The following is a 12,250-nucleotide window of genomic DNA, read 5'->3' as shown; positions in this document are numbered from 1 at the left end:
ATATGACCTCTGATAACCTCAAGGTCATTAAACTTGGCCTATAGAGATCTTGCAGTCACGTGACCGGAAAATACACAGCCGCCATCTTGTCGGTAAAAAACACAGCTGAATACTGCTGCACTCGTGTACAGAATGGATCAATTTCAACCGACGGACTACACGGCTCATTTTTCTAATGAACAGATAACTAGATACATGTCTAAGATAAACGATCTACAGATTAGTGACCCTTATCGATTACCGGACGGAGTTTTCACGACCGTGTCAGTGGATTTTGAACTGCCAGCGGAATACCCAGACATGTATAATTACCTCATTAACTTTCCCTCGCTGTTCAGTGGTGAAGCACTGCGTGCTTATAAATTTCTGGACAGTTATCTTTACAGAAATTCAGCATTTGTCAGCGACTCAGATGTGGCATCTTGTAAACAAGAAAATAATCCTCATTGGATGGGTAAGTCACTTAAGTATTGAGTATAGCACTGACCAGCCGATTATAGAATATAATAAGGTAATTCCAGCTGTAATTCCAAATCGTCCGTCTTGTTTAACATGGATCTGGCGTTGGAGAGGTAGAGGCTTAGCAGTGGAGATTTGAGTGGCTGTTTTCTGAGCTTAGTCAACAGGCTGGCTCTGCCTGCAGCCTCGCTTTTGCTTCCGCTCCCGGCGCCGCCTCCTTCGCTTTGCTTCCGATAACAATCCACGGAGACCCCGCTGGTCTCGCTATCTCGTCCGGAATGTTGTGCATGCGATGGAAATCGCTACAAACCGTCATTTTCTGCTGGAAACGAATGTCCAGTAAGTCCATACGGTTGTAGTGGATATTGAAGTCCGGTACAGACGAACAACACGCAAAAATACACACAAAAAACATAAAAACGTGCACAGGTAGGGAGAGCTTGTAGCCGCAGCCGTTGTAGTAGAATTGTATATAGTAGGGTTTTCCAGAAGAAAAGGTAGAAGCAGAAGTAGAACCAGAAGTAGAAGGCGGAAATATGGCGTTTGACCGACAAGATGGTGTCTGTCACAATCTGGATCGACTGTGACGTCACATGCAAGTGCTCCATAGGCCTATGCATTTAACGGCATTTTTAAACTGACTTTCATCTCATCTCATTATCTCTAGCCGCTTTATCCTTCTACAGGGTCGCAGGCAAGCTGGAGCCTATCCCAGCTGACTACGGGCGAAAGGCGGGGTTCACCCTGGACAAGTCGCCAGGTCATCACAGGGCTGACACATAGACACAGACAACCATTCACACTCACATTCACACCTACGGTCAATTTAGAGTCACCAGTGAACCTAACCTGCATGTCTTTGGACTGTGGGGGAAACCGGAGCACCCGGAGGAAACCCACGCGGACACGGGGAGAACATGCAAACTCCACACAGAAAGGCCCTCGCCGGCCACGGGGCTCGAACCCAGGACCTTCTTGCTGTGAGGCGACAGCGCTAACCACTACACCACCGTGCCGCCCTAAACTGACTTTACTCCCCCAAAAAGAATATGAACAGACAAAAAACAAATAGAAAGGAACAAATACAACATTAAATGCCAGTCCATGTCCATGTGACTTACTTTTCACAATGAGAATGCCTCGGCGATCACCTTACATAACATTGCATTACATTTAGCGGTTATTGTTTATACAAAGCTACTGAAAAAAGGGCAGATTCAGCAGCATACAAAATGTGGGGGTATACAGGTTAATCAGGGTTAGTATATATGAGAGTTTTTTTTCTTTGTTTTTTTTGTTTTGTTTTAAACGGGGTAAAGCCTTTACAAAAAACAAACAACAAAGAAAAAAAACTCTCATTTATACTACCCCTGATTAACCTGTATACCCTGTACGCCCCCACATTTTGTATGCTGCTGAATCTGCCCTTTTTTCAGTAGCTTTGTATAAACAATAACCGCTAAATGTAATGCAATGTTATGTAAGGTGATCGCCGAGGCATTCTCATTGTGAAAAGTAAGTCACATGGACATGGACTGGCATTTAATGTTGTATTTGTTCCTTTCTATTTGTTTTTTGTCTGTTCATATTCTTTTTGGGGGAGTAAAGTCAGTTTAAAAATGCCGTTAAATGCATAGGCCTGTAGGCCAAGTTTAATGACCTTGAGGTTATCAGAGGTCATATGTCGTTTTACAAATGAAAAATGAATTCAGCACCCAAACATTTAACAAACAAGGCCATTTGCTAACTTCATTAATCATTTCAGTACATTTCATTCCTTAGAAAGCTGAGAAACTGGGTTCAGCTGAGACGTTTACAGGCCCAAAGTTCAATGACCTCTAGAGGTCAATGGAGGTCAGATATGGCCCTTTTCCACTACCCTTTTTCAGCTCACTTCAGCTCGCTTCAGCCCGACACGGCTCGCATTTCGACTACCAAAGAACAGCACGACTCAGCTCGCTTCAGCCCTGCTTAGCCCCTAAAACTCGCACGGTTTTGGAGTGGGGCTGAAGCGAGCCAAAGCGAGCCGAGTGAGGCTGGGGGCGTGAGCAGACACTCCCCTGTGCACTGATTGGTGAGGAGGAGTGTCCTCACATGCCCACACACGCCCCGCGAGCACGCTAGGATCTGTAAACACCGTAAACCCGGAAGAAAAAGAATTACGAATTACGAGAATTTCTGAAGCCTTATGCGCCTCGCCTCATCTATACGCTCTTGCCAGTATCTGTCCGCGTTGTCGGTGACAACAAGCCACAGCACCAAGACCAGCAACACTAACGACTCCATGTCCTCCATGTTTATTGTTTACTATCCGGGTCGTGAGACTACCGCTTAAAAGCTCACTGATGTCACTGTTTGCGCTGCTTAACGACATCACGTGACGTCCACCCACTTTCGCTAACTCCACCCAATGTGTCCACCCACTTCCAGCCAGCACGGTTCAGCGCGGTTGTAGTCGAAATGCAACTCCAACAGCCCCGCTCAGCCCGACTCAGCACGGCACGGCTCAGCCCGACTCAGCCGCGTTTGTAGTGGAAAAGCGGCAATAGAGCTCGGCATATTGCAGATTTGAATTCGGCACACCCAAATTGACAAAATAAGACTGTTTGCCGACTTTGTCTCAAAAATGCCTTTAACTCCTTAAATAAGCACTTTTTTGAATTTTGGTACCAGTCTATCTTAATCGTTTTTCATAAAGGCTGAAGAATTGCCTTTATATAAAAGTTTCTATGTCCTTCCTGGCAGCTCGAACTGCTCAGTCCGTTTCCCTCTGACCTGTCTTATCAACACAGCGTCCGTTTCCACCCACAGAACTGTCGCTCACTCACTCAACTCAACGTGTTTTTGTTTTTCACACCATTCTACAGTATCCGTGTAAACTCTCGAGCCTGTTGTGTGTGTGTGTGTGTGTGTGCGTGAAGAAAAACCCCAGGAAGGAGATCAGCATCAGCAGTTTCTGAAATACTCAAACCACCCGTCCGTCTGGCTCAAACCAACACCGTGAAAGAAAGTCACACTTTGAGATCACAGTTTTTTCCCGTTCTGATGTTTGAACACTGACCAACTGAAGCTCTCGATTTGTATCTGCACGGGATCGGCTGATTAGACAACTGCTTAAAATAAAACAGCAGGTGGATGGGTGTTCCTAATAAAGTGGCCAGTGGGTAGATTTAATGTTGTATCTCTCAGCAAGCTAGAGGGAAATTTTAGAAGTTTAAAAAAAAAAAAAAGGCACAATGAAATGACATGAGGAAGCGGGTTCACGAAAGGGAGCCGGTCCTCACCCGAGTGGCATCGCACAGCGAGAGTGCGATTATAAATCACTTACTGTCCTCCAACTGCACACGAAAGAAGAGTGTTGGAAGGATGTTCAGTTTGAGCGTGATAGTCTTTATGATCATAGGAGCAGTTCAGTATCCAGGTGAGATTATCCACTCATGATTTTGTTTTTTTCCCCTCCTGTTTTGCAGTACAAAATTAACGCCTATCCAACCACCGTGATCTTCAACAAGTCCAGCATCCATGAGTACGAAGGTCACCATTCAGCAGATGGCATTCTGGAGTTCATCGAGGTGAGATGACCATAGAGAGGTGTTTAAAGATGCTGTCCACATTTTCCCTGATCAGTACGGTATACTCGAACAGCTATACAGTACAAACCCGCGTTTAAGAACCTGATAGGCTAAGATTTTCTACTTAGACCCCCTTCAGACTTGTAGTACTCGAGTCCGGCTCGTGCCCTAACTTTAAGGACTCGTGACTCGACTTGGACTTGAGCACTGATGACTCTGACTCATGCATCAACTGCATTCGGACTCGTAAATTGGGCACGAGGACTTTTTTTTTGTGTAACATGCCATAATAATTTGGTATGAGATATATTTATGCAGTATCTACATTAATTTTGTACTAATTTCATGCAAGAGTGTCACCTACGTGCCTTGGCGTGTGCATCAGATAGACTCTCGGGCGCGCTCCGGACAGCACGTGCACCAAGCGGACTCTCACGCGTGCACCGTAAGCGACTCGCACCTGCACACGATTAAGGTGCAATCAGCACGCCGATATAAAAACTGTGAAAACACACTCACTTTGCGAAGTACTGAGTTGTCTTACTGACACATTACCGAGCCTTATTTCCTTGTTTGGGTTCCTGATTTCCGGTTTCTCGTCTCGCCTGTTTGTGTCTCGCTCGACCTATCGCCTGTTTTATGATTTTGCCAGCCGTTCTGGATTGTTTACCATCTTCACTTGCATCCGTCTCTGACAGAATATTTCGCACTCCCTGATGACGAGAAGCACATTCACCTGTTCATACGTCATGTTCAGGAACAAACTAACGTTAACGGCGCTAAAATGCCTGGAGAGACGCCCCTAGGATTGTCCGCTTTGCTTTTACAGAGTTCTCATGCAGTGGGAAAAATGCACTGCTGTGTGTTCCATATGTAGAAGAACTATCGAGGAGACGACGGGGACAACCTCGAACTTCAATCGTCATTTGGTAAGACTCCACCCAGAGAAGGAAGTGACACGCGATGTTTATTGCTCTGTTGATAGTGGGCGGGGCTTGCTGAATGATGAACAAGTGTTTTTTTTTTTTTTTTTTATCTGTAGCCTGTTAACTAAAACGGAGCAGTCGAGCAGGAACGTTAGTCCAACACAGTAGCAGAGACGCTTTCACATAAAGGCAGCAACAGACACCGTCAAATGGTGCAGCTGGAGTCTTGTTCTCGGACTCGACTAGAAATGTTTCTTTCATGACTCGGACTTGAACGCTGGGGACTCGAGACTGGACTCGGACTCGAGGTTTCGTGACTCGACTCCAACACGGAGTCCTGCTCCGAAGAGAAGAATCCTCATGACAAAATGGACTGCTGATGCTTGGAAGGAGCTTTCGGCAGACAAATCACTTTTTTAGGAAACTATTTCAGAAGACCGGCTGCCTTATTACAGCTGATGGTTCTGATGATGATGATCAGATCAGACCTCAAGGACTCGAGAGCCCTATTCTTTTTCGACTTCTGCGTTTCTGAAAATACCCCAAAGGCACTGTTTGCATGTTTTTCTGACCTTTTACAAACAAGTTTACTACCATACCAAATAACTGAAGAGCCTGAAAAGGGAACTTGGCTATACATTCTACAGTTGTATATGTTGTTTTGTTACTTTGATTTTACATATAGTGTGTGTGTATATATATATATATATATATATATATATATATATATATATATATATATATATATGTTTATTATATCCTTCGGAGCAGGGCTATACTGGTTTATCTGTGTATTTCCATCTTACAGTTGCTCATATCCAGTGAATGTAGATAGAATAAACTGTGATAGACATCTAAAATAATTAACCTTTGTGTGTTTAATTAGCAGGAAAGACCCCATGTGTCCATCTGTTCTGTAACTCGCTGCAGAATAAGTTGTAAAAAGCAAGGAGGTTTTAATTATTTTATTCACAATACAACAAATTCAGTGATCTACAGTGGTGCCTGAAAGTTTGTGAACCCTATAGAATTTTCTATATTTCTGCATAAATATAAATTCTAAAACATAATCAGATTTTCACACAAGTCCTAAAAGTAGATAAAGAGAACCTGGATAACAAATGAGACAAAAATATTATACTTGGCCATTTATTTATTGAGGAAAATGATCCAATATTACATATCTGTGAGTGGCAAAAGTATGTGAACCTCTAGGATTAGCAGTTAATTTGAAGGTGAAATTAGAGTCAGGTGTTTTCAATCAATGCAATGACAATCAGGTGTGAGTGGGCACCCTGTTTTATTTAAAGAACAGGGATCTATCAAAGTCTGATCTTCACAACACATGTTTGTGGAAGTGTATCATGGCACGACCAAAGGAGATTTCTGAGGACCTCAGAAAAAGCGTTGTTGATGCTCATCAGGCTGGAAAAGGTTACAAAACCATCTCTAAAGAGTTTGGACTCCACCAATCCACAGTCAGACAGATTGTGTACAAATGGAGGAAATTCAAGACCATTGTTACCCTCCCCAGGAGTGGTCGACCAACAAAGATCACTCCAAGAGCAAGGCGTGTAATAGTCGGTGAGGTCACAAAGGACCCCAGGGTAACTTCTAAGCAACTGAAGGCCTCTCTCACATTGGCTAATGTTCATGAGTCCACAATCAGGAGAACACTGAACAACAATGGTATGCATGGCAAGGTTGCAAGGAGAAAGCCACTGCTCTCCAAAAAGAACATTGCTGCTCGTCTGCAGTTTGCTAAAGATCACGTGGACAAGCCAGAAGGCTATTGGAAAAATGTTTTGTGGACGGATGAGACCAAACTAGAGCTTTTTGGTTTAAACGAGAAGCGTTATGTTTGGAGAAAGGAAAACACTGCATTCCAGCATAAGAACCTCATCCCATCTGTGAAACATGGTGGTGGTAGTATCATGGTTTGGGCCTGTTTTGCTGCATCTGGGCCAGGACGGCTTGCCATCATTGATGGAACAATGAATTCTGAATTATACCAGCAAATTCTAAAGGAAAACGTCAGGACATCTGTCCATGAACGGAATCTCAAGAGAAGGTGGGTCATGCAGCAAGACAACGACCCTAAGCACACAAGTCGTTCTACCAAAGAATGGTTAAAGAAGAATAAAGTTAATGTTTTGGAATGGCCAAGTCAAAGTCCTGACCTTAATCCAATGGAAATGCTGTGGAAGGACCTGAAGCAAGCAGTTCATGTGAGGAAACCCACCAACATCCCAGAGTTGAAGCTGTTCAAAATTCCTCCAAGCCAGTGTGCAGGACTGACCAACAGTTACCGGAAACGTTTAGTTGCAGTTATTGCTGCACAAGGGGGTCACACCAGATACTGAAAGCAAAGGTTCACATACTTTTGCCACTCCCAGATACAGTGGGGCAAAAAAGTATTTAGTCAGTCACCAATTGTGCAAGTTCTCCCACTTAAAAAGATGAGAGAGGCCTGTAATTTTCATCATTGGTATACCTCAACTATGAGAGACAAAATGAGAAAAAAAAATCCAGAAAATCACATTGTCTGATTTTTAAATAATTTATTTGCAAATTATGGTGGAAAATAAGTATTTGGTCAATAACAAAAGTTCATCTCAATACTTTGTTATATACCCTTTGTTGGCAATGACAGAGGTCAAACGTTTTCTGTAAGTCTTCACAAGGTTTTCACACACTGTTGCTGGTATTTTGTCCCATTCCTCCATGCAGATCTCTAGAGCAGTGATGTTTTGGGGCTGTCGCTGGGCAACACAGACTTTCAAAATCCCTCAAGATTTTCTATGGGGTTGAGATCTGGAGACTGGCTAGACCACTCCAGGACCTTGAAATGCTTCTTACGAAGCCACTCCTTCGTTGCCCGGGTGGTGTGTTTGGGATCATTGTCATGCTGAAAGACCCAGCCACGTTTCATTTTCAATGCCCTTGCTGATGGAAGGAGGTTTTCACTCAAAATCTCACGATACATGGCCCCATTCATTCTTTCCTTTACACGGATCAGTCGTCCTGGTCCCTTTGCAGAAAAACAGCCCCAAAGCATGATGTTTCCACCCCCATGCTTCACAGTAGGTATGGTGTTCTTTGGATGGAACTCAGCATTCTTTCTCCTCCAAACACAAGTTGAGTTTTTACCAAAAAGTTCTATTTTGGTTTCATCTGACCATATGACATTCTCCCAATCCTCTTCTGGATCATCCAAATGCTCTCTAGCAAACTTAAGACAGGCCTGGACATGTACTGGCTTAAGCAGGGGGACACGTCTGGCACTGCAGGATTTGAGTCCCTGGCGGCGTAGTGTGTTACTGATGGTAGCCTTTATTAGTTTGGTCCCAGCTCTCTGCAGGTCATTCACTAGGTCCCCCCGTGTGGTTCTGGGATTTTTGCTCACCGTTCTTGTGATCATTTTGACCCCACGGGGTGAGTTCTTGCGTGGAGCCCCAGATCGAGGGAGATTATCAGTGGTCTTGTATGTCTTCCATTTTCTAATAATTGCTCCCACAGTTGATTTCTTCACACCAAGCTGCTTACCTATTGCAGATTCAGTCTTCCCAGCCTGGTGCAGGTCTACAATTTTGTTTCTGGTGTCCTTTGACAGCTCTTTGGTCTTGGCCATAGTGGAGTTTGGAGTGTGACTGTTTGAGGTTGTGGACAGGTGTCTTTTATACTGATAACGAGTTCAAACAGGTGCCATTAATACAGGTAACGAGTGGAGGACAGAGGAGCCTCTTAAAGAACTTGTTCCAGGTCTGCGAGAGCCAGAAATCTTGCTTGTTTGTAGGTGACCAAATACTTATTTTACCGAGGAATTTACCAATTAATTCATTAAAAATCCTACAATGTGATTTCCTGGATTCTTTCCCCCCATTCTGTCTCTCATGGTTGAAGTGTACCTATGATGAAAATTACAGGCCTCTCTCATCTTTTTAAGTGGGAGAACTTGCACAATTGGTGGCTGACTAAATACTTTTTTGCCCCACTGTATGTAATATTGGATCATTTTCCTCAATAAATAAATGACCAAGTATAATATTTTTGTCTCATTTGTTTAACTGGGTTCTCTTTATCTACTTTTAGGACTTGTGTGAAAATCTGATGATGTTTTAGGTCATATTTATGCAGAGAAATTGAAAATTCTAAAGGGTTCACAAACTTTCAAGCACCACTGTAAGTGAGCAGTAGCTCACAGTTGATCTTGTTTTATTTGTATTTGCTTAGATTGCAGTCATTTGGAGAAAATGTATGCATAATTTATATGCATACGGTAAATGATAGACCACACCTAATGGCAATGAGTAGCTCTTAAGAAAATAAGAACCCATTTAAGAATCTAAATAGCCTAATTTCATAGTAAATGCCATTTATATAAGAACCTGTTTAGGCTAACTAGGAAAAATCCAGATTCTTGGACGCGGGTTTTTACTGTATGTCTGGTCTCTGAAGTTTACTGCTTTAGTTGGACACCAGAGCTAATTACGCTAATGAAGATGACAAGCAGTGGAAGCTCAAGGTTGCCAGTTTAGCATCATACAACCTGCACAGCCTGTTCATGACACACTGTTCATCATCGAGTGTGCGTCTAGTCAACTACCTGGCATTACACATCACCCAAGGCTAACTACATGTTTCAACGTTTGAACCTTTAAACATGTTTCTCATTTGAACCTTTAACCATTTATAACCTTTTAGTCGCTTAACTGTTTTTCCGTCAGTGACCGTGAAAAATCAAAGTTCTCTCATGAACTGTAATCTTCTGGTTATTGTTTTTTTTACTGAACATCGTGTGCCACAGTGTCAGAAACCACATAAGGAAGTCTGTGTGAAATCTGAGCAATTGAGCACCATGTGACCCAAGTAGCTGTGTGGTATAATCATGTGGGCAAAGTGGAACGTTGTGTACCTTTCATTTCGGGTTGAATACGCAGTTTTCTGCTGCTGTTGTGGAATTTTTGAAAATGTGAATCGATAAGTATAAGAAATCCATGAAAATAAATAATTTAAAATATCAGATTTCACCGAGTCGGTCTGTTGGTAAAACAAGATGCAAAAAAAAAAAAAAGAGATGGAAGTAAAGCAGGTTGTCCAATTAAATGTAAGAAGGAAGATGCTGTTTTTTAATTGCTGCTGTTTTGGCGTGCTTTTCTTTGCACAATCAAAAAACTGCTGTGCACTTCCTATACTGTGTATTTTCTTTTACCACCATTTTTATCCCTCACTGGCCGGAACGCCCAAAGGGGGGATTATGTCGCGGCGATGTCCGTCCATCCATCCGTCCCGGGAAGGGTGCTCACCTTCTGAAGTCAACTCCTCTCACCATTTTTGGAGGAATTTCATGAAACTTGGCAGGATTCTTTGTTATATGTCGGTAATACGCATATTGTAATTTCGTTAAATTGGGTCACGTTTTACCAGAGTTACAACCCTTGATTAACAAAATTATACTTTGGCAATTTTACGAAGGTGTATTTTCCTTCTGAAATCAACTCCTCTATCAATTTTTGGACAAATTTCTCGAAGCTTGGCAAAAGGTCTTGTTGTATGACGGTAATACGCAGATTACAATTTAATTTCGTTTGTGAAAATTTTCCCAGAGTTTTGACTCTTGATTAAATAACTTGTACTTTGACAATTTCATGAGGGTGTACGTTCTTCTGAAATCAACTCCTCTCTCTATTTGTGGAGGAATTTCCCCAAACTTGGCAAAAGGCTTTGTTATGTGACAGTTATACGCAGATTGAAATTTCGTTTAATTTGGACAAATTTTCCCAGAGTTATGCCCTTGATTATTAACAAACTTGTACTTTAGCCATTTCATCAAGGTGTGCTTGCTTTCTGAAATCAACTTCCCTCACAATTTTTGTTATCCCCCGCTGGCCGAAAGGCCCGAAGGGGGATTATGTCGTGGTGATGTCCGTCCATCCGTCCCGGGAAGGGTACTCCCCTTCTGAAATCAATTCCTCTCTCGATTTTTGGAGGAATTTGACGAAACTTGGCAGAATTCTTGTCGGTAATACACACATTGCAATTTCGTTCAATTCAGTCGCATTTTACCAGAGTTATGGCATAATTGCCAGAGGGGGATATTGTGCTCTCAGAGCACTCTTGTTGTAAATTTGCTATCCAGTTGTAAAACATTTGAATGAAAATCCAGCCAAGTATTACTGAAGTGTTTTGAGAAATCTTTGAACATCTGTGTTTCTGCTATTTCTCTTCAAGTTTATAATGAAATGTCGGTGCAGTTTGTTTAACAGGAAATGGCAATATTAAACATGTTGCTTTTGCGGGGTGCATTTCAGGACCTGGTCAATCCCGCGGTGGTGACTCTGGACCCCGACTCTTTCCAGCAGTTGGTGAAGAAGAGGAAACATACAGAAACATGGATGGTGGACTTCTACGCGCCGTGGTGTGGCCCATGCCAGGCTTTGCTCCCTGAGTGGAGGAGGATGGCTCGGGTACCTGATTTAAATAAATATACGGTGGATATTAAAAGTCGACACACCTCTGTTAAAATTGCAGGGTGTTTTTTGAATGTAACGAAAAAAGATAAATCAGCATCTATCATGACGGGTAAAAACAAAAAGAAGCTTTTAGGTAAAAGAAAAGAACAAGAAAAAAAAAACTTAGAATAACCTGGTTGCATAATTGTGCACAATCTTTTATAATGCGGCATGTGACTGGGCTTAGAATTAACCAATCGCTTTCAAACTCCTCTTCCAAAGTATTTATCATACACCATACAGTAAAGGTGAGCTATTTCTGTAGGATTTTCTTCATATCATCTTGGTTTCGTCCGACTGCAGAAGCCATGGTCCTCAAAAAGTTTATACGCAGTGTTACTGTCCAAAGGTAAGGTATTTAAAAAAAAAAAAAAAGGATTTCCAAAACATTTGATATAATGCTGTGACGTTACCCTGAAAAGGATGTCCCTCTAAGATAGATGGAAAATAGGTACCCTATGAGTACATGTGGCTACTGCTTATAAATGAAATAGTTTTCTGATCCCATGTCCATACAGTAAATATCGCATATATCCATGTGATCAGTGATACAAAATACAGTGCTGTGAACTAGATCTATTTTCAGAATAGTAAGAAAGCACTTCATGAATTATCTTTAGAAGCATTATTTATTATTAATGAACACGTTTTGTTTCACAAGTATAGTGTAAAGACGACAAAATTTAAAAAAAAATTAAAGCGATTAGCAGAAGTTTGACATTGGCTTCTCAATATATCTGCCAAAAATCTCAAAAAAAAAAAACTTACAAAACCTTTCATT

The 12,250-nt window shown here is 42.1% G+C and overlaps 1 protein-coding gene across 1 annotated transcript in view; it reads left to right on the top strand.

Annotated features, from left to right (window-relative positions):
• The window catches only part of dnajc10 (DnaJ (Hsp40) homolog, subfamily C, member 10), a 139,542-nt gene that overhangs the window by 86,357 nt on the left and 40,935 nt on the right, over nucleotides 1-12,250 (top strand). Inside the window, 2 exon segments of the mRNA XM_060928986.1 lie at nucleotides 3,930-4,031; nucleotides 11,269-11,424. Coding sequence (XP_060784969.1) covers nucleotides 3,930-4,031; nucleotides 11,269-11,424 — 258 coding nt within the window.

This window comes from Neoarius graeffei, chromosome 9 (assembly GCF_027579695.1).
Source record: "Neoarius graeffei isolate fNeoGra1 chromosome 9, fNeoGra1.pri, whole genome shotgun sequence".
Classification (NCBI taxonomy): Eukaryota; Metazoa; Chordata; class Actinopteri; order Siluriformes; family Ariidae; genus Neoarius; species Neoarius graeffei.
Note: the sequence above shows the minus strand (reverse complement) of the source record. Positions and strands in the feature narration are given on the sequence as shown.